This window comes from Ceratotherium simum, chromosome 21 (genome assembly GCF_057802395.1).
Source record: "Ceratotherium simum simum isolate JZ-2026a chromosome 21, ASM5780239v1, whole genome shotgun sequence".
In the NCBI taxonomy this organism is placed as follows: domain Eukaryota; kingdom Metazoa; phylum Chordata; class Mammalia; order Perissodactyla; family Rhinocerotidae; genus Ceratotherium; species Ceratotherium simum.
This window is the reverse complement of record NC_141920.1, coordinates 40,686,427-40,710,745: the sequence shown is the minus strand read 5'-3', so window position 1 is coordinate 40,710,745 and position 24,319 is coordinate 40,686,427. Positions and strand designations below refer to the sequence as shown.

Sequence of the window (24,319 nt, the reverse complement as noted above, 5' to 3'; positions counted from 1 at the left end):
CACCCAGAAATCAACCCTGAAGACACAGAAATCCATAAACTAAATGACAGAGACTTCAAAATAGCTATCATAAAAACACTCAACGAAATACGAGACAACACAGGCAAACAATTCAATGAGATTAGGAGTTTCTTCACAAAAGAGATTGAAATCATAAAGAAAAACCAATCAGTGCTGATGGAGATGAAGAATACAATGGAGGAAATAAAGGAGAATCTGGAATCTTTAAAGAACAGAGCTGACAATATGGAGGAAAGAATTAGTACTTTAGAGGATAGGAATACAGATATACTCCAGATGGAAGAGGAGAGAGAACTAAGACTAAAAAGAAATGAAGAAAGACTCCGAGAAATATCTGACTCTATTAGAAAATGTAACATAAGAATTATAGGTATTCCTGAGGGAGAGGAGAAGGAAAGAGGAACAGAGAGCCTATTCAAGGAAATAATAGCTGAGAATTTCCCAAATCTGGGGAAGGAGCAGGAAATACCAGTAAGCGAAGCCAACAGGACACCTATATATATTAACAGACAAAGGCCTTCACCACGACACCTAGTGGTAAGGCTAGCCAGGAGCAACGACAAAGAAACAATATTAAGGGCAGCTAGACAAAAACAAAAAATAACGTACAAAGGAACTCCCATCAGGCTCTCAGCAGATTTCTCAACAGAAACTTTACAGGCTAGAAGAGACTGGAATGATATATTCAAAATACTGAAAGACAAAAACTTTCAGCCAAGAATACTCTATCCAGCAAAAATATCCTTCAAATATGATGGAGAAATAGTAACTCTCCCAGATAAACAAAAGCTAAGGGAGTTCATGGCCACGAGACCCCCACTACAAGAAATACTCAAGAAGGCCCTCAGGCCTGAAAAAAAGAAGAGAAAGGGAACACAAAGGTTGGAGGAAGGAGAAAAGTAGGTAGACAAACTCAGAAAATATAGTAGCTCTTTACCAGAATAGGTTAGCAACCACTTAAATACTAAATTCAAAGATCAAAGGAAGAAATTCACCAAAAATAAATTTAACCTCATCACTGTAAACACACAGCCACAACACAAGATAGAATAAGGGATAACAAGAACAATTTAGAAGGGGAAGAGGAAAGTGACTGAATTGACTTAGTATAAGGAAATAGGAGGCCATCAGATAATGGACTATCTCATACACAAGATTTTTTGCCCAAACCTCAAGGTAACCACTAAACAAATAATCAAAGCAAAACCACATAGGATAAACAAAGAGAAAACTAGAAGACTCATAAGACAGAACAACCAAACTGAATTGGCAGTCCAAAACAAATGGGACAAGAAACAAAGGAAATGCAAAAGAACCAGAAAATAAGTGACAAAACAGCAACAATAAGCCCTCATATATCAATAATTACCCTAAATGTAAATGGATTGAACTCTCCAATCAAAACATACAGAGTGGCAGGATGGATTAAAAAGCAAGACCCAACAATATGCTGCCTTCAGGAAACACATCTTAGCACTAAAGACAAGCACAGGCTCAGAGTGAAAGGATGGAAGACAATACTCCAAGCTAATGGCAAACAAAAGAAAGCAGGTGTTGCCATACTCATATCAGACAAAGTAGACTTCAAGATAAAACAGGTTAAGAAAGACAAAGAAGGGAAATATATAATGATAAAAGGGACACTACATCAAGAAGACATATCACTTATAAATATATATGCACCCAACATAGGAGCACCAATGTACATAAAGCAACTATTAACAAACCTAAAAGGAGAAATCAACAACAACACAATAATAGTAGGGGATCTTAACACACCACTTACAGCAATGGATAGATCATCCAGACAAAAAGTTAATAAAGAAATAGTAGACTTAAATGAAAAACTGGACGAGATGGACCTAGTAGACATATACAGAGCACTCCATCCAAAAACAGCTGACTACACATTCTTCTCAAGCTCACATGGAACATTCTCTAGGATAGACCATATGTTGGGAAACAAAGCAAGCCTCAATAAATTTAAGAAGATTGAAATCATAACAAGCATCTTTTCAGACCATAAGGCTATGAAACTAGAAATGAACCATGAAAAAAAAACTGGGAAAGTGACAAAAATGTGGAGATTAAACAACATGCTACTGAACAACCAATGGATCATTGATGAAATTAAAGGAGAAATCAAAAACTATCTGGAAACAAACAAAAATGATAACATGCCATATCAAACCATATGGGATGCAGCAAAAGCGGTCCTGAGAGGGAAACTCATAGCGATACAAGCCCACCTTAACCAACAAGAAAAAGCCCTAATAGGCAACCTTAAATTACACCTAACAGAACTAGAAAAAGAACAAACAAAGCCCAAAGCCAGCAGAAGGAGAGAAATAATAAAGATCAGAGCAGAAATAAATGAAATTGAGACCAAAAAAACAGTAGAAAGGATTAATGAAACAAAGAGTTGGTTCTTCGAGAAGATAAACAAAATCGACAAACCCTTAGCCAGGCTTACTAAGAAAAAAGAGAAAAGGCTCAAGTAAATAAAATTAGAAATGAAAGAGGAGAAATTACAACAGATACCATGGAAATACAGAGGATTATAAGAGAATACTATGAGAAATTATATGCCAACAAATTGGGCAATCTAGAAGAAATGGATAAATTCTTAGACTTATACAACCTCCCAAAATTGAACCAAGAAGAAATGGAGAATCTGAATAGACCAATAACAAGTAAAGAGATTGAAATAGTAATCAAAAACCTTCCAAAAAATAAAAGTCCAGGACCAGATGGCTTCTCCAGTGAATTTTACCAAACATTCAAAGAAGATTTAATACCCATCCTTCCAAAAAATAGAGGAAGATGGAACACTTCCTAAATCATTCTACGAGGCCAACATCACCCTGATACCAAAACCAGACAAAGACAATACAAAGAAAGAAAATTACAGGCAATATCGCTGATGAACCTTGATGCAAAAATCCTCAACAAAATACTGGCAAACCAAATACAACAATACATTAAAAAGATCATACACCATGATCAAGTGGGATTTATACCAGGGACGCAGGGATGGTTCAACATCCGCAAATCAATCAACGTGATACATCACATCAACAAAACAAAGAATAAAAACCACATGATCATCTCAATAGACGCAGAGAAGGCATTTGACAAGATACAACATCCATTTATGATAAAAACTCTCAATAAAATGGGAATAGAAGGAAAGTACCTCAACATAATAAAGGCCATATATGACAAACCCACAGCCAACATCATACTCAACGGGGAAAGACTGAAAGCCATTCCTCTGAGAACAGGAACGAGGCAGGGCTGCCCACTCTCACCACTCCTGTTCAACATAGTACTGGAGGTTTTGGCCAGAGCAATTAGGCAAGAAAAAGGAATAAAAGGAATCCAAATAGGTAACGAAGAAGTGACACTCTCACTATTTGCAGATGATATGATTGTATATATAGAAAACCCTAAAGAATCTGTTGGAAAACTATTAGAAACAATCAACAACTACAGCAAAGTTGCAGGGTACAAAATCAATCTACAAAAATCAGTTGCATTTCTATATGCTAATAATGAACTAACAGAAAGAGAGCTCAAAAAGATAATACCATTTACAATTGCATCAAAAAGAATAAAATACCTAGGAATAAATCTTACCAAGAAGGTGAAGGACCTATACAATGAGAACTACAAGACATTATTGAAAGAAATCCATGATGACATAAAGAAATGGAAAGATATCCCATGCACATGGATTGGAAGAATAAACATAGTTAAAATGTCTATATTACCTAAAGCAATCTACAGATTCAATGCAATCCCAATCAGAATCCCAATGACATTCTTCACAGAAATAGAAAAAAGAATACTAAAATTTATATGGTGCAACAAAAGACCCTGAATAGCTAAAGAAATCCTAAAGAAAAAGAACAAAGCAGGAGGCATCACAATCCCTGACTTCAAAACATACTACAAAGCAATAGTAATCAAAACAGCATGGTACTGGTACAAAAACAGACACACAGATCAATGGAACAGAATTGAAAGCCCAGAAATAAAACCACACATATACGGACAGCTAATTTTCGACAAAGGTGCTAAGAACATGCAATGGAGAAAGGAAAGTCTCTTCAATAAATGGTGTTGGGAAAACTGGGCAGCCACATGCAAAAGAATGAAAGTGGACCATGTGCTATCGCCATTCACAAAAATTAACTCAAAATGGATCAAAGACCTGAAGGTGAGACCTGAAACTATAAAACTCATAGACGAAAATATAGGCAACACACTATTTGACATTGGTTTTAAAGGAATCTTTTCGGATGACATGCCTACCCAGACTAGGGAAACTAAAGAAAAAGTAAACAAGTGGGACTGTATCAGATTAAAGAGCTTTTATAAGACAAATGAAACCAGAATCAAGATGAACAGACAACCAACCAGCTGGGAGAGAATATTTGCAAAACATACATCTGACAAGGGGTTGATCTCCATAATATATAAAGAACTCACACAATTGAACAACAAAAAAACAAACAACCCGATCAAAAAATGGGCAGAGGAAATGAAGAGACACTTCTCCAAGGAAGATATACAGATGGCCAATAGGCACATGAAAAGATGCTCAACATCACTAATCATCAGGGAAATGCAAATCAAAACAACACTAAGATACCACCTCACGCCTGTTAGAATGGCTATAATCACCAAGACAAAAACAACAAATGTTGGAGAGGATGTGGAGAAACAGGAACCCTCATACACAGCTGGTGGGAATGCAAATTGGTGCAGCCTCTATGGAAAACGGTATGGAGATTCCTCAAAGAATTAAAAATAGAGATGCCCTATGATCCAGCCATCCCACTACTGGGAATCTATCCAACGCACCTGAAATCAACAATCCAAAGAGGCTTATGCACCCCTATGTTCATTGCAGCATTATTCACCATAGCCAAGAAGTGGAAGCAACCTAAGTGTCCCTCGACTGACGACTGGATTAAGAAAATGTGGTATATATATATACAATGGAATACTACTCAGCCATAAAAAAAGACAAAATCATCCCATTTGCAACAACATGGATGGGCCTGGAGTGTATTATTGTTAAGTGAAATAAGCCAGAAAGAGAAAGACAAACACTGTATGATCTCACTCATATGTGGAATATAAACCAACACATGGACAGAGAAAACTGGACTGTGGTTACCAGGGGCAGTGGGGGTGGGGGGTGGGCACAAGGGGTGAAGGGAGTCATATATATGGTGATGGACAAACAAAAATGTACAACCCAAAATTTCACAATGTTAGAAACCATTAAAACATCAATAAAAAAAAAAAAGAAAAAAAAAAATACTGGACTATGCACTGGGATTGAAATATGATTAAGATACACTTTCTTTGATGATTTCTAAATATCAATAGTCAACTTGGGACATAGGTAAAATATAACAAAATTCAATACCTACACTGAAATAAGATCTTAAAGTGACTGAGAGATTCGGGAGTTTGGACTTAACTTTTATTTCTTTAGTCAGCCAACACTTCTTGTGGAAATAATTTAAGAGCAGAAATTAGTTCTAATGAAAAAGAGAGAAAATGAAGTTGAACTTCTAAGCTAATATTTTTAATATGAAAGAAACAAAAGACTACATACATGCCTCTAGTCAACCTACACATCTCAAAATATTTCTGTACCCCTCAAAAAACTAAAATTCAGACTTACAAAGACTTCACAATTCAAGACATTTTATAGTTAAGTGTTTTCAAATGGCCTATAAATCAGATTTGAATATAACATACATAAGATAAGAAATATGAAGTTTCTTTTTTTTTTTATACCTTTGACTGTATACCCCCACAGTGATTTATTGATTTATTTTTATTTATTTATTTTTTCTGTGAGGAAGATCAGCCCTGAGCTAACATCCATGCTAATCCTCCTCTTTTTTGCTGAGGAGGACCGGCTCTGAGCTAACATCTATCGCCAATCCTCCTCCTTTTTTTCCCCAAAGCCCCAGTAGATAGTTGTATGTCATAGTTGCACATCCTTCTGTTTGCCGTATGTGGGACGCGGCCTCAGCATGGCCGGAGAATCGGTGCGTTGTTGCGCGCCCGGGATCTGAACCCGGGCCACCAGCAGCGGAGCGCGTGCACTTAACCGCTAAGCCACAGGGCCACCCCTGAAGTTTCTTTCTAAAAGAGCTTTTTTAAAAAAATATTTTATTATAGTGAATATATAACTTTATAGTTTTTACCTAACTCACCTTCATCATTTATTATTTTATTTTTCCTGCATTGCTGTTCCATATAAACATTAAAAGTAATGACTCAAGGGCCGGCCCGGTGGCTTAGCGGTTAAGTGCGCACGCTCCACTACTGGCAGCCCGGGTTCGGATCCTGGGCGCACACCAACGCACCACTTCTCCGGCCATGTCCCACATACAGCAACTAGAAGGATGTGCAGCTATGACGTACAACTATCTACTGGGGCTTTGCGGGGGAAACAAAAAGGAGGAGGATTGGCAATAGATATTAGCTCAGAGCCGGTCCTCCTCAGTAACAAAAAAGGAGGATTAGCATGAATGTTAGCTCAGAGCTGATCTTCCTCACAAAAAAAAAAGTAATGACTCAAAGTCAATCTAAACTTACAGCTGTAACTATTTTCCATGATACCAACTAGTAAGAGAAAAACTAGCATAAGCACAGCAGTCTTTGCCAATGCTTTTCTCCACCCTAAGAGAGTAACAACATTGCTTCTCTGAGTGGTCTAGTAGAACTTGAGCATTGAAGTAGCAAAGAAGAACAAAACACATACAAATTACAGCGGGGAATTGAACTTTTTTTTTTTTTTTTTTTTTTTGCTGAGGAAGATTCACCCTGAGCTAACATCTGTTGCCAATCTTCCTCTTTATGTATGTGAGCTGCTGCCACAGCATGGCCACTGATGAGAGGTGTAGGTCTGCACCGAGGAAGTGAACCCAGGCCACTAAAGCAGAGCGCGCTGAACTTAACCACTAGGCCATTGGAGCTGGCCATGGGAACTGAACTTTTGTCCCTACAAAGAAGCAATGCCATCTTTCTATCATATCCATCCATCCATCCATTTATATATCTATATTTATCTTTGTCTTTCTACTATACCCTAGGGCTACAGTTTAGTAATTGTATGTATTGTATGGAAGCTATACTTTAAATGCAGGTGCACACACATACGCACATCCTTTGTATACTGTTAACCACTGAAGCATTCCCATTTAATATTGTGTGTGTCAGGGGGAGAGAGAGAGAGAGATTCAAAATGACAGTCAAAAATTAAAAAGAAAGAACTCTTCGGGCTCGCCCTGTGGCATAGAGGTTGAGTTTGGTGCCCTCCGCTTTGGTGGCCCGGGTTCGCAGGATCGGACCCCAGGTGTGGACCTACGACACTTGTCAGCCATGCTGTAGCAGCAACCCACGTACAAAGTACAAGAAGACTGGCACAGATGTTAGCTCAGAGCTAATCTTCCTCAGAAAAAAAAGACAAAAAAAGAACTCTTTGGTTACCTTTGGAGGATTTCAGAGAACCAACTCAATCTGAAAACCGGTAGGTAAGAGGAAAACCAGCATTTATTCTGCCTTTTCTATATAAACTGTACTGCAGGAAAATAAAGCAGTTGATAAGAGAAAGTTCTTTATAGAAGTCCAACTAATAAATGAAAAAGGAATGATAAAATTAGAATAACATTATTTTGCAACCCTTAATAAAATAATGGATCTAAGCAATGATCATCAGTGGCTGCTAAAACCATTAGGTGAAAAGTTGATAGGAAACTTGACAATGGATAGATTAGGCTGACAATACTTAAACCTAATGATCAGTCTTATCACCACAGAGAGAGACAACCAGAAGTTATGTGCCTTATGATATTATGCAAAAGAAGGCACAAACATCTATAAAGTATTCTTTAAAAAAAAATTAAACTCAAGTCTGATCAAGCCCCTGTATTTAACTACCAGCTCGTTAAAAGCACAGGGGTCAGAGAAATATGGTAAATGACACCACAAAGATATTGTCAGCAAAACTCAAAATGTGAAAAATTCTGTAAGACAAATAACCTACTTTATTCATCAAATAAATTACAAGGAGGGAAAAGGACAGAGAAAGAAGGAACTAATGATTAAAAGAGACTTAAAAAGTATATCAATTAAACGTAATATGTGGACCTTGTTTAGATCTTGACTCAAGCAAACTGTACAAAAAATCAAAACCCTTTATGAGACAATGGGAAAATGTGAATACTAATTGGATATTTAATTATATTAAAGAATTATTAATTTTCAGGTGTGTGATAGTATTGTGGTTATGATAAAACAAGAAAAATGTGTGCCTATGTTTTCAAGATATATACATATGCACACATACATATATTTACAGATAAAATTGATATGATGTACAAGAATTGCTTCAAAAGAGTCTGGGAGAAAGGTGCAGGGAGAACTGGTATAGATGAAATAAAATTGGCTATGTATTGGGGCCGGCCCTGTGGCCTAGTGGTTAAGTTCAGCGCACTCCGCTTCAGCGGCCCAGGTTCGGTTCCCGGGCGTGGACCTATACCACTGATCAGTGGCCATGCTGTGGCGGCAACCCACACACAAAATAGAGGAAGACTGGCACAGATGTTACCACAGGGCAAATCTTCCTCAGCAAAAAAAATGGCTAGGTATTAAATGTTGAAACTGGGTGATGGGTACATAAAGGTTCATTATATTATTCTATTTTTATATATGTTTTTAAATGCTCATTTTAAAATTTGAAAAAAAATAAAGAATTGTCCTATGTAGACTGTTAACCTCTGAGGCATTCTTATTTAACATACTAATTGAGTACACCCATGCATGAGGCACTATTCCAGGTGCTAGAGACACAGTATAACAGGAGAGAAGCATTTTAAAATTCCCTACAACAGAGCAACGGATAAATGAATTATCACATAATTACTAATACAGAGGAAGAAGTAATTAGAAGTATATAATTCCAGATATTTACTAATAGTAGTTGACAAATATGAACATGAACAATAAGTAAATGGGTTTTTTTGGTAATCATCTCCCATTGTTTCCTCTTCTGATCCATAGCTTTCCAATAGTACCAAAGTAGTAAGCCAAAGTAAAAATATCATCTACTTGCTTCCTCCTTTCTACACAAACATTGATTGCATATTGTTTGAAAAATTTTGGTTTCCTTTTGTTAGGACAGCTTAAAATCAAAATTATGACAAACACATTTGGCCACTTCCCTCCTTTTTATTTAACTTTCTACTACAACATAATAACAAGAAGCATTTAATTAAAGTAAAAGAAAACTGAGCAAAGTAAGAAAAAATTTAAAAACAACAGCTTGAGAACTTTCCATGTAATCATGGATATGAAGGCCAAAACTGTCTTCTATAAAAATGTAGGTAAAAATGATAAACTACTAAATCTAAAATTGGTATATTGTGCTAGCCCAATAAATACTGATTATTTCCTACAAATAAGAAACTGTGACAAAGAATTATAGACTTCTTTTAAAACTTAGTTTGAAATCTCATACTTAAAAATTAGACTATTATAAATATCAATACCTACTTATATACATACACATTTACAAGCAGTAGCTTAAACATTTCAAAATAAAATATAAAAATATAACTATATAGTTGTCCTTTATGATTTTTTTCTTAATTTATATTTTTAAACGATTTTTCTTTAAACTGTTGCAATACTAAAACTCTCTTGACTATAAATATTTTAATGTAACTGAGCACTGGATAGGTAACATTGGAACAAAGCACTTATTAAAGATATGTATTATGTAAAGAAATTAAGAGATATTACTTATAGAAATAAGCCATTCTGTTTCACAAAAAAAGAAGAGGACAGTCACAAATTTCTAGGTCACAACAGAAAGGAGCAAGTAACATTAGATGGAAAGAACAAAACATTGTTTAATAGAAATATGATTTTGACCACATCACCTAGTTCCCCACGAAGGACCTTCACGTTCAGAAAATCATGAAGGAAAAGAACTGAAATACACAGAGCAGTTGTAAACCACTTATAAAGCTCATATTGGGAGACAGGATTAAATACACAGGATCTTGTTAGGGAATAACAATGTCAGATGTTATTCAATGTATCTTTTTTGATTTGGGGGACATATTTTGGTACATGGTATCTCTGAAAACATCTAACTCTGAGTTCTCTAAAAAACCAGTTCAACACTACACTGTTACACGCTGAATATTCAAATAGAAGCAGCCAACAGAAAGGCCAAGCCTCTACACAGAGGTGAGCAGACCCAACATTAGGCTATGCAGCCTGGGTATCACTACTGCTTTGTCAATTGTTCTGGCAGCAACAGGAATCTCTATCTCAGGAGGCAAAATTTGTTTAGAAAAATAATAATAATAACATCATGTACTGCATCCTTAGAAAACTGACCAGCTAAAACAGTGACCAAGAAAGAAAATCAGATGAATGAAGCACTAGAAAATGAGAGATTTACTAGCCATGATAAATGGCGCTCAAGTATTCAATACCAGTTTCTTATAAACAAAAGAAGAAATAACAGACCCAAACATAAAGAGGTACATGGCACTAAGTCAGACAGAGCCCAGAATGCTGTCCTTTTGACACCTAGCTCTGTATTCTTTTCATTACACAGCACTACTTTTCTCTTTCAATGATGTCTTCAATTAGATCATTATAAAAACAACTTGCATTTACTGAAGACGTATACATCCCAATCAGCTTGTCCAATGACCCCATTAGAACTTGGGGTAGAGCCATTACCCCACTTGCCCAAGATGACACGTTTCCAGGCAGAGTAAGGTCTAAAAGAACCCACATGCTCTGCATTCCTAGAAAAACAAAGCGCTGTCTGAAGCCCAAACACTCAGGTAAATGGCGTTCTCTTCACAGACACAAAGCCTAATTTGGCTAATGTTTCCCACAGATTTTGTCCACAAGAATTCCATGCTAGTGTATTCTTGTTCTGGGCCCATAGTATCCTGTATAGCTCCATCAATCTAAGATCACAACCTGTGAAATTAGCATGTTCCAAGTCACTTTCATAAAGTTAACTTTCTTTTTCAACTGCTAAGTACCTAAAAAGCACCCTGTTTCTTTTAAACGTCACATCCAGACCATTAACACCACTGAGTGTCAATTCAAAGATAAATATATTAAACATCTGTTAAATCTATTATGTTTTTTTTAATTTTTTCCATGTACCTTTTTAATACTTAAAATTTTATCTATATTCTAACACATATATTTTCCCTCAAGCAATTGAGATTCTCACCAAATCATAAAGACTCTGACAGAGAGTAAATTTTGTCATACAAATACTTTATATACTTTTTATGTACACATAATACCACAACATACAAAATACATATTCTTTTCTAAAAGTATGTGAATTGCTATTTGGTTTTTCTCTGTTCTCACTAATACACTCTCTTTCAACTGTATCCAAGCCCTAAAGTAACTTGAAGAAAACTCGAAATAAATGAACCTGATTAAAACAAATTCAAGGGGCCACACCACCAAAGAAGCAAATCCCTAATATCATGTGCTCCAAGAACTATTGCAGAATAGTTTTTCAAAAGTACTATAATATAGTCTATTTCAGAACATGAATTATGTTAATATAATTTCCTAAATTTAAATAAAACATAATAGATTCCTAAAAACAAATGACAACCAAGCAATTATTTCAAATAGTAAAATGTCATGTCTTTATCAAATGCCAGTTACTCATTTCTGTCGACAACTGTCCTGCAGAATTCATAAATAAATTCAAACAGTATCTACCTGAAAAATGTTCTGAGAAACTTACCATCATTTTGGCTCTTGCCCTTCATCTCCTCCTTCCACGATAGGATGGTGTTCAGGGGAACATAGTCCCTTATGTATTCTTTGCGTCTCTCCTCTAAGGTCATCTTCAGTAAACGTTCTTGCAAAATAAAAGCAGAATCTCTATTTGTATTTAACTTGTAAGTTCAGGAATTATTTTATAATTTAAATATTAACCATATTAAACTAACCAAAGAATTGATGTGGACTTAAGGAAGACCAAAATGCAAACTTAATTACTCCCTATTTGAGTTTTAGAAGGTGTCAAATTAATACCACATTATGAAAAAAGAAAAGATCAATGTTCGATGAGGAAGACTCTCTTGTGACAGTCTAAGAAATAAGTAAACTCTTTCAATCAACACTTATTGACAGTCGATGTGCCAGGTGATATGTTTATACATTGCAGGTACAAAAGCGATCCTTAACCTTGAGTTCACAACACAAAAGAGGAAATGGATAAGATACAAAATAATAGCTACATAAATAAAATACAAATGCTAAGAGCACAAGAAAGGCAGCCACCAAGATATTTCCTTAATTCTACGATGCCATCAACAATAAAAGTGCACTTTCAATTTAATAATACCTTTGTGGAGGTGATACAAGGTGACACCTTGAATATACATCTTGATTATAAGATTAAAATATTTTTAAAAATGCATCTTAGAATTAATCACAGATGGCGTCATTTATAAAGAACTCACTGTGTGGCAGGTACTTTACATGTATAATCTCATTGAAATAATCTTCCCAACAACTCAGCAAAATAGACAGTAGTATTCCTATTTTGCAGATAGGGAAATGAAGCACATCAAAATTCAGTAGTTTGTCCAAAGCAAGAAAGCTTTCCATTAAAATACAGTCTATCTCCATTATGGAGATTATTATAATATCTCCATTAGTCAGACACTGTAGCCCATACTATTAGCCACTATACTATACTACCTTCTCAGGAAAAGCTCCCCAAAAGAGGTGATGTGTATGCTGGTTCCTAAAGGATAGGTAGAATTCTGTCATTAAGAGGCAAGAGGAAAGGCTATTTCAGACTAATAGATCAATGTAAACAAAGATAAGGAGATATGAATAGTTTAATGAAGCTGCAAGATATGCTAAGAGGAAGGGAGTAGCCACAAAAGTGAAAAGTAGCTGGAAATATAAGTTAAAATGAAAATGTATAGGAACTTGTATACCATGTTGAGCAGTTTAACCTTTATCCTACAAAGTAAACCACTAATATTCAAAGTTGATTATGCATATCTCAGAAAGTACATAGAACAATCCACTAGGATACAGGAAAAAAAGTAAGAAATTCTATTTATATTTCTTTTTAATCTAAGAAATGAGAAAGAAATTAAGATTGATTAGTATTCAATATATCAAATCACATTGGCATCCTCACTCATTCTGTATGTCAGCAGTCATGTATCATATATTTTACCAAAGGTCTCCACAACATAGAAAGATTTGACAGTTGTACTCTCACTCCCCAAGTGTCTTTCAGCATATTACATGGTACAGTATTATAGTTTAGGTGAACGGATTTAAGGACAGAATCTAGTTTTAGGTAATCTAACTCTCAAAAAATAATGACTTTAAAGGATTCTTTCAAAGAAATAAACTGCAGCAAGTATTAATATAAGCATAAGTGAACAAAAAAATGGGGAGCCAGCATTTTTCCCTGCTCCTAGAATTGGCTTTTCTTCAGCCACATTAGGAAACAAAAAAAAACAGATACAGTAGTTCCCCCTGATCTGCAGTTTCATTTTCCTCAGTTGCAGTTACCCGTGGTCAACCGTGGTCCGAAAATATTAAATGGAACATTCCAGAGATAAACAATTCATACGTTTTAAATTGTGCGCCATTCTGAGTAGCTTGATGAAATTTCACCAGGGACGTGAATCACCCCTTTTTGTTCAGTGTTATCTACACTGGATACACTATCTGCTTGTTAGTCACTTAGTAGCCACCTCAGTTATCAGATCAACTAATGCGTTATCACAGTGGTTGTGTTCAAGTAACGCTTATTTTACTTAATAATGGCCTCAAAGCACAAAGTAGTGATGCTAGCAATTTGGATAACCCAATGAGGAGCCCTAAAGTGCTTCCTTTAAGTGAAAAGGGGAAAGTTCTCGACTTAACAAGGAAAGAAAAAAATTGTATGCTGAGGTTGCTAAGATCCACAGTAACTTTTATTACAGTATATTGTTAAAATTGTTCTGTTTTATTATTAGTTATTATTGTTAATCTCTTATTGTGCCTACCTTATCAACTAAACTTTATCATAGGTATCTATGCAGGTATAGGAAAAAACATAATACTGGTATCAGTACTATCCAAGTTTCAGGCATCCATGGGGGGTCTTGGAAGGCATCCTCCCTGGATAAGAGGGGACTATGGTATTTTAATCAAATATGACATATTCAAATCACAAATACTACAATACTCAAGGATCAACACTGTTGAATTCAAGATGCCTACAAGGCATTCAAGTTGAAATCAAGAATCAGTAACTCAGGAAAGAGGTCTAGCCTAGAGATTTTGGAAATTATAACCTAAACTTCTAGTCCTACAGGAAGTTCACAGGGAAGGGTAAGGGAGGGGACCAAACCTCAAAGAAACAACATTTAGGGAGTGGACACAAAGAGGGGAAAAATGAAATAAAACTTAGATGTCACTGGGGGTACAAGGTGAACCAAAGTCTCAGTGATGTGGAAACCAGCAGAGAAAAGAGTTTTAATAAGCAGAAGAAGGAAAATATTGTCAAGTGCTACAGGAAGATCAGGAAGAATAAAAATTAATAAGCCATTGGTTTTATCAACTGGGTCACCAACAGCACTGAAAAGAGAACAAAGTGGTTAGTAGCGCTATCTGGGTTCTAATCCCAAATCATGCAAATCCATATGATCTTGGTTAATCTCTCTACATCTCAGTTTCTTTTTGAGGTAGGTTGGTAGGTATTCCCAACTTACAGATGAGGCAACTAACACAGAGAGGCTGAATAACTTACCCAAGGTTCCAGAGCTAGTAAGCAGTACAACTAAGATTCAAACCCAGGCAAATGGTGTTTAAAGGTCTTGACCCTACAGTATACTACCTCATAGGGTATTGTGAGAATTAAATGAAACAACTCATGTTAAGGTACTTAAAATAGTGCAGAGCACACAAAGAGGACTCTAATGGTAACTATTTTTATATTAGTACCATCCTCATTGTCATTACTGAATGACTTTAGGAACATTAGATTCATTAGACTATAACTGAGATCCAGGAGACTACGAGGGACTGAGGAAAAGGAAAGTGAGAACAGCAACTCCAAGGTGAAGCCCTGTGAAAGGAACACTACTTTAGGGTAGAAGAGACTTGAGGATTGTTACAGGCTGAGGAGAGGAACCTGAAGACACTGAGAAATTCAACATACTCAAAAGAGAATAAATGATGGCACAATATCTCAAAGAATACAGGAGATGAGAAAAAGAGCACAAGCAGAGATTTTAATCCTAGAAATCGTGAAAAGTGCTTCCTCTAAGACAGGAACAAAGCTGAAAGGACAAACGACATGTAAAGAAACAGACAAATGAGACTATGGAGGAAGATGTTAGGACTGCTCCATGTTATCTGACATGTATTTTCTCCGTGAATTAAAAGGCAATGTCATCGGTTCAGTATAGGAGGATGGGATGTTGATGAAATAGGAAGCTTGAAGGGATAGCAAATTTAAAATAATCACAAAAAGGAGGAAAAGGGATGACTAGGACTTACCAAAGCACTACTAGAAAAGCTCAGGTCACTAACATGGAAATATTACAATACCATTATCAGGCTGAAAGATTTATTATGAAGCAATTCGTAGTTTTTGTAAATGTCAGAAGATACATACGGGAACACAACCTGCCCTCTTCCTTCCATTTAAAAGTTTAAGTGTGGACACTTACAACAAAAACAATATCAATAATAAGACAAAAAAAAAAGAGATGAGTTAAGTTTCAGTACTTGATCATACACAGTAAGTGGTTTTGAATTAGGGCTCAAAATACTAGATCAATAATGTTTAACATATGTGGACTTGAGAACTCCTTAGTTACTTGTTTAAACAATGAAACATACTGAGGGCCACAGACATACATAGTTTCTTTGGCATTAAACAAAACTTTCCCTTAAAGAATGCTTCACCTTTGCAATGAATCCTTTCTCTCTGAACCAGACAGACCTACTCATTAAACGGTATACTGAGTTGAAGTTATGTTTATAGAATGCCTTGAAATTTCAATGAGATGGGTAAACCTTCCTTTAGATTTAAATATCAGCTGCAAAAATACGACACCATCCTCTCCAGTGCGATGAAAGGAAAAAGGTCATGCAGCCCATCAACTTCTTTAATACTAACTACTGTCCTGGAAATCCTTGGCTCCTTCTTGATGGCATAATATATATATTTTTAAATATTAAATATTCCAAAATCAGACATCATGAAAAGGCACTGAGACATACATTCAAGTCTTCAAGTTACAATAACTTTTTCTTTTAATGTTAAATTTCATGCAAAAATAGGTTAGTTTTGGACAGGAAAATGTTACTTTGTTAAATGCCTTCTTTGTGCATTTGCTTCTCTATTTAGAAAACATTAGTTTGGTTATATTTTTCCCTATTATTAGAAGCAAAAAAAGAAAAAAACATCAAGACATTAAAGATTCTAAAATGCCTGCTTGTCACAGTCCAACTGTGTAGATGTTAAATGGAAGGAACTGTTATAACATTGTTACTTTAGGAACATTATCTACTATGACAGTAAATAGTTCTTAAGTAATCACTATAATTTCATCAATGATTCATGTACTGAAAACAATCCCTATGTCTTCCACTATTTTGCCTTCATTATCAATAATACAAAGCTAACATTTCAAGACCATCAATAAAAAAAAGCACAAATGATTTTTCAATGCTTATGAGGTAATTCCTTGTGAATGTGTGTTGAAACTAAAGTAACCACTACTGTAAAAACAAAGCAAAATTATTTTACATTACTTTATACATCAGGCTATTATTCGCAACAGCATGTGTTTTGTGACATCAGAATTTTTAGTTCTATATATGCTCATAATTAAAACATAACTAAATGACATACAACCTAATCTTTCAATATTTTAAAGACCATTTTAATTGGGCTGTTCAGTTGCTATGTTAAATCTTCCCAGTAGTTAATTTGAAAAAAAATTCCCTCCTCCTGCATTGTTTGAAATAGTCCCTACATAGAGGATACTTTCTCTACATTCATTCCCTTTCTTACCTCCACTGTCTGGCCTTCCTGTTTATAAAGGCCAGGACTTGCCATAAAAATCGACAGGTTTTAAGGAGCTATTATCAAGCAAATCAACTTTTAATCTAGTCACCCCTTCATCCTTCTTCCAAAAAAAGGGGATACTTAGGAGAGATTTGCACTACCTCATTCGACCTCACCCTTGATACACAGGTTGGCTAGTAGCGATGCAAGTACGTTTTCCTACATTTCTGTGAACTCAAGTATAAAAACAAAAAGTTGTGAAAAGATGAAAGAAAAAACTCCAGAGACTCAAGTTTACCTGAGAATATTATCTAACTATAATAAGAGAGAGAGAGAGACGGCGGGCGGGCTGGACTGCACACTTCTGTGTCTTACAGAAATCAATGCCCGTCAATCTAGCTGATTCGGATAAGCCTTGATGTGCACAAAATTCAGGGGTGGGTTCATTCAGAGAGTGACATCAGTCTCACAATCTTACTCTGAGCAACTTCAGACTATGAATGGGGATGGAATATAGAGAAACACACTGCAGAGAGAAAAGCCCATTCAGACTTCTCTGAAGGCACCTATCCTCACGGACAAGACTCTCGTTTTGGGTTTCCCCGAGAGTTCCAGGTTTCAAAAGTCACACTGCTGCGCAGGAAGGGACCTAGAGAAGAGGAAAACACCTGAAGGTGGGGACATTCTGCCAGCTAGGGGGTGGAAGAGGACAGAGGCGAGCAGTGAATGGACGAGGGTCAGCGGGGAGCAAAGGCGCACAGTAGCAGCTGCAGCCGATATGACCGCCGGTGGGCAAGTGTCCGTGGGACACCCGGCCAGGAGTGCGAAAGTCCCAGCTGGGGTCCGGAGACGGGGCGGTGGACCTGAGGAACTGGTGCCGCGCGCGGGGGTCCACGCCGCCAGCCAGGCGAAGGCAGCCCCACCTGGGGCGAAGGCGACCCGAAGTGGCAGGCGGCGGGGAGGGGCGTGCGCCCACACGTGCGCGAGCTGCAGGTGCCCGGGGGCGGCGCGTGCCAGCCGGTGTGAGCGCGCGTATGCGCGTGTGTACACACGGACCCGCGAGGGAGGCGGCAGCGGCCGGCGGGCGCGAGGCGGGAGCTCGGGCGGAGGGCGCCGCGGCACACACAGCCCTGACCCCCGCCCCCACCCTACCCCAACCCCCGCACCCCAGGACTCGACGGGCCGGTTACCTTTCTCCTCTCTCCACACCTTTTTCTTCTTGTTGCTGGGGTACATGTTGCCGTGGGGGTGGCTGGCTTTAAGCTGCAAGTTCCCCAGGCTCACGGGCAAACAGGGTGTGTGTGGAGTGGGAGGGGAGGGAGGAGGCACTCGGGAGGGAAAAAGTGAAAGAGGCTCCGCGTCCCGCGCCGCTCGCCGCTCTCCACTCGCCGCTCTCCACTCGCCGCCCTCCTCCCCAATCCCGCGCTCGGCTTCGGCTCCCACCCGCCTCAGCCCCGCGGCCGCTACCACAACAGCGCCTCAGAGCCTGTCAACTAGGTCACGCCTCGCGCTAACCTAACACCGCGCAGGCCCCGCCTCCCAGCCGCTAGCCAGCGCCGCCTCCCATTGGCTGCACCGCCCGCCGCTCTCCGCGTTCCAGCCACCGCGCGCCCCGACTTCGGCCCCAGGGCGCACGCGCAGGCGCAGGCTCGGGCCCGACGCCGAGGACGTTAGGGAGCTGGAGGGGGCGGAGCCAGGGCGCGAGGGGGCTGGAGACGGCCTCGCGACGGGGGCGGGGCGTGGAGCGGGAGCCCGGGAGGAGCATGAGGCGGCTGGCGCTTCCCCCGGCCTCTCCAAGTCAGGGGGACCGGAAGGCGTGGCCTACATGGCCAGGTGCGCTAGGGGACAGGGGAGGAGAGGGCGAATGCTGCCTCAGGGACTGGAAGGTGGGAAAGTGGGAGGAGATGTGAGTCAGCACGGCTTGTCAATGCTCTAACTGCTCCGTCGGGATGGATTTTACCAGATAATCTGAAGCTTTCCTCTTGGTGGGCAAATATAACTGGAAGAAGTGAAAGGACTGGGAAATGGTTCCAGACAATATACAATCGGCTTATCGACCTTGTAGTGAAAATTACAAATTTCGCTGGAGTTCAGTGAAGTTCAGAAAAAACGAAGGTAATCTGGACTACTCAAAGATTTTAAGAACCGGGAAATAGTGGGCAACGAAAATGTTATATTGGAAACAAAAGTCTTACATCAAAGCAAATACAAATTTGCTGGTATTAACCAGAGCCAGGTCATCTTATCGTTTTATTCCTTCACCAAATGCTTCAGGTCAAGGCTTCAGGTCAAGAGCTGGCTTGATATTGGGTAATACTAATATGTTGGTGTTCTGAAAATCCAGTTCCAGTAGAGTCTGCCGCAAGAGTAAGGTGACCTAGAATTTAGAAGAAGTTTGGTAACCCCTCCCTAAACTTATTGCGTTTTTAAATATCAGACCATCTACAAGGCTGATTTGGTGGATGCAGTGAATCCACATTTATTTGACAATTAGGGTGCTGTATTATGTGTTGTACTTAAGCCAGGTGTGTAAGAGCAACTAATTATTTGGAACACATTTTTTTAAACAGTAAAAGAAAAAAGGAAGAAAGGGTGAGGCCCCATTAAGAATTGTAAAGAATGAAATGTTTTGAATAACAGGATGCTCTCATGAGGATGATTCATAACATAGTAAAGTAATAATTTTTATTTTGACATTGTCTCTGCTGTTTTTCTTTTAATGTGGGGAAGTACCTAAAAATTTATTTGCCTGAGAGAAATAGGGAAGCCTTCAAGAAGAAAGTGACATTTGAGCTAGTAATAAAAATATGCATTCATTTATTGGCAATGGAAATAAAAGGAGGACTGAGACAAGACACGTTACCAAGGTTGAATCAATAAAAATTGGTAATGGAATAGATTTGGGGAAGAAGATAAGGATGAGAAAGAAGATAAGGGTTTCACAGGATAATGAAGGAGGAGAGTAGCAATATTATTAATAATATTAGGCAATACAGGAGCAATTGCAGATTTTGTGGGAAAGATCTTGAATTCCTATTTAGAAATGCTAAATGTAAGGCATCTGCAGGGAAGTACATCATACTGGGCACTTTCCCTTCTGTTACAACAGGGAAACTGTTTCCAACCCAACCTAGGGCCAGTCCTTCCACCTGTGCTTTCTTAGGAACATACACTATTGGTTATCCTTTGTCTCATGGCGACTCAAAGAACTGGAACCATCCACCAATTTTTAAACTTTCTCAAGTCTCTCCCATATTTAAAAAAATAAAATCCTCCTATGATCTGACAACCCCTCCAGCTACTGCTTCTCCTTCCTTTCTAAAAGGTTGGCTATACCTGCTGTGTCAATTTCCTTACATCCCACTTTCTGCTCTTCAGTCCACTCTAATCTGGGATCTATCCTATCAGTCAACTGAAATATCTCTTATTAAGGTGACCAATGACCTTCATGTGCTATTAAATGGACATTTGTCAATCTTTCTCTTACAAGATCTCTCAGCAGCATTGAAAATTGTTAACCTCTCATTCCTCCTTGCAGCATTCTTTTCCTTTAATTTCCCAACCCTTTTGAGTTTCCTCCTCTCTGGCCATTCCTTCTCATTCTCCTTTGCTAGCCCATCTTCCTTTTCAGCCATTACATTTTGGAGTTCGTTAAGGCTCAGTACTAGCCCTTTGTCTCTTTTCAGTTGGTACTGTTTCTTTGAATAATTTCATCCATACTCATGACTTCAATTATAACAGTGATTCTCAACCAGGTGCAGTTCTGCCTCCCAGGGGACACTGGCAATGTCTGGAGACATTTTTGGTTGTCACAACTAAGGGAAGAATGCTGTTGGCATCTAGTGGATAGAGGCCAAGGATGCTGCTAAACAGCCTACAATGCACAGGACAGACCCCAACAACAAAGAATTATCTAGCCTAAAATGTCAGTACTGCTGAGGTTAGGAAACCCTGATTTACACCAATAACTCCCGAATTTATTATCTCCAGCAAAAATTTTTTCTTGAGCTTTAGACCTATACATGCTACCATATACTGGTTCTCAACTTTAAGAGGCAGTGTTATGTACTGGTTAAAAGGCATCTGGAGCCAGATCACCTGGATTCAAATCCTAGGTTTACCCTTATTGGCTATATGACCCTTGGCAAGTTACCCAAAGTCTCTGTTGCTAGGTTTTTTAATCTACTATATGGAGATTATGTATAGTATCTACCTTATAAATTTATGTGAGGATTAAATGAGTTAAAACACGTAAAAGACTTAGAACAGTGACTAACACATAGTAAATGTGTGAGCAGAGATGCTCACTAATACAATTTCCTTTCTCTTGGCCCATAGGAAGACTATATTTCCCAGCCTCCCTTGAAATTAGTTAGGACATGTGAATGCATCCTGAGTGGGTTATAGGACAGAAGTGACGTATGCTACTTCCAGGCCTGACCATCAGATCCCCTATGCACTCATCTATAGTCTCTCTATCCTTTCCACAGTTATCTCAGATGCAGCATCTAAAGAAGGAAATTAGCTTAGTTACCTGAGTCACTGTATGGAAGAGTATTTCAGGGATACAAGGAGTACCACATCAGGTCATGATATAAACAAGAAACTTTTATTGTGTTAAGGCATTAGTATTTAGAGGGTATTTGTTTCAGCATTTAGTATTAATTATTCAGACAAAATACCATTATCATCCAAAAATGTTAAATATTAATATTTAATGTCTCAAAAGTACCTGAACTGTACCATGTGCCACACTAAACTCATGATCTTTCGCCCAACTTATACCTCTTCCAGTGTTCTCTACCTCTTTGAATTGCTCCGTCACCCATTCAGTTGAACAATCTAGAAACCTAAGCTCCATCCCTGGTACTTATAACTTCACTCTCATTTTAAATGAATTGATATACCTTCCCAACACTCTCCTTTCCAATAGCACTGCAGTAAGCTCAGTCTGAATTTAAGTGGACTACTGCAGAAGACTTCCTAACTAGCCCACATGTCCACTTTTGCCCCTCCTCTGTCCATTCTCTACTCTGTATCTAGAGTTATCTTGTCAAAGGTGATCATGTCATCTCACTGTTGTAAATCACTCAATGACTTTCTGGTAGTCTTTGCTATGGACTGAATTGTGTTTCTTCAAAATTTATATGTTGAAGCCTTAGCCCCCAATGTGATTATATCTCAAGATAGGGTCTTTAGGAGGTGATTAAGGTTAAGTGAGCTCATAAGGGTGGGGCTCTAATCCAGTAGGACTGTGGCCTTATAAGAAGAGGAAGAAATTTCTTCCTCCAACCCCTCGATGTAGAGACATAGTGAGAAGATGGCCATCTACAAGCCAGGAAGAGAGCCTTCACCAGAACCAGACCATGCTGGCACTCTGATCTTGGACTTCCAGCCTCTGGAACTGTGAGAAAATTAATTTCTGTTGTTTAAGCTACCTAGTCTATGATATTTTGTTATGGCAGCCTGATCTGACTAATATAGTCCTACTGTAAAAACTAAATCCATTAAGAATGGCGTGACCATCACCTACCAATTTTGCTTTTTCTTATACCATGCACCACTCCCACCACCCAATCTCTGGTTCCAATCATACCAACCCTTACAGTTTTTCATTTCCTTGAACACATCTTATTCTCACCACATGGCCTTTCCACATGTTTTTTGGAATACCTGGGACCTGATTTGTTTAGTTAACCCATTCTCATTCTTCAGAGTTCAGCTTAAATATCACTTCCTGGCAAAACATTCCCTAACTCTAATCCCACCTGACTTCTACCCACAGTTTCCTCTTATATGCCCTCAGTGCTCACTTAGTTTCCTATAAACACTTTTTATGGTTTTTAATTATACGTTTATTTTTGTGATTATTTTATTAATATTTATCTTTTACTCTGGACCTGTAAACTCTCTGAGGACAGGAAATATGTCTTTTTGCTCACCATCCACAGAGAATGGCACAATGCCTGGCACATAATGGACTCTCAATAAATATTTATTGAATGAATAAAAGAATGAATGAAAGTTAAATGAGCAGCCATAGAAAGATGTTGGCAAAACTAAGGAAGAGCACATGAGACCAAAAGGGGTTACCTTAGGGAGGCCCTAATTTTAATGTGAAGACTAAGAGAGGAACTAACAACTGAAATTAATTAAAGCCTCAAAGAGAGTTGCCATTCATCTTTAGCATACAGTTGGTATTCAGTACATGAATGAATGCATAAAGGAGTGAAAGAAGAATGAGAAGTTGTGTTCAAGAGTGTAGAAAAATAATTGCAATTCAACTTTCAGAGAAACCATTAATATATTTTCAAGAAGATGTTTGTGGTCAGAAATGTCAGATGTCTCACAGAGATCAAGTAGGATGAGAACTGAGAAAAGATAATTGGATTTATAGTCTATGTAAATTAGTGAAAATAAAAACAAGTAGTTGAAGAATAAGTGGGGGGCAACAAGCTGGAAGCAGTGATTATGGACTATTCTTTTTTTTTTTTTTTTTATTTTTATTTTTTTCCCCCAAAGCCCCAGTAGATAGTTGTATGTCATAGATGCACATCCTTCTAGTTGCTGTACGTGGGCCGCGGCCTCAGCATGGCTGGAGAAGTGGTGCATCGGTGCGCGCCTGGGATCCGAACCCGGGCCGCCAGCAGCGGAGCGCGCGCACTTAACCGCTAAGTCACGGGGCCGGCCCTGGACTATTCTTTTGAGATGTTTAGAGGCTAAAGGATAAGTAGATGAGATAGTAGTTGAAAGATACTAGAGTCAAGGGAAAATTTTTCTAAGAGAGGTGGAATGAAATGTTTATAAATTAAGAAGATTGGTGACAAAAAGATTGAAAAAAAAAAAGAGAGAGAGAGAGAGAGAGAGAAAAGAAGGACAAATATTAGATACACTTAAGTACCAGAGAAAGTGGATGTGGATAGAATCAAAAGTGAGAGTAAAAGACTTGCACTTAGAATATAGGAAGGGCATTTCATCTTTTGGGATGAATTAGAAAAAGAATGAATAGATAGAGATTTAAAAATTTTTTAAATAAAAAGAAAGTCAAGGGAAGATAAGTCAAATGACCTCAATTTCAGTAAAAGTAGGAAGCAAAATCCTCTGCTTGAAAGATGCTGATAATTCTGGATCCAAATGAGGACTGCAAAAATGGATGAT

The 24,319-nt window shown here is 38.1% G+C and overlaps 1 protein-coding gene across 1 annotated transcript in view; it reads right to left on the bottom strand.

Moving 5' to 3' along the window:
- The window catches only part of LOC106802359 (uncharacterized), a 662,512-nt gene extending 643,586 nt beyond the window's left edge, over positions 1-18,926 (bottom strand). Inside the window, exons 1-3 of the mRNA XM_087444925.1 lie at positions 18,713-18,926; positions 18,352-18,624; positions 11,864-11,980 (exon numbers count right to left, since the gene is read on the bottom strand). Of these exons, the coding sequence (XP_087301051.1) occupies positions 11,864-11,980; positions 18,352-18,624; positions 18,713-18,926 (604 nt within the window). The remainder of the gene's footprint in view (positions 1-11,863; positions 11,981-18,351; positions 18,625-18,712) is intronic.
- Between the last annotated feature and the right edge of the window lie 5,393 nt (positions 18,927-24,319).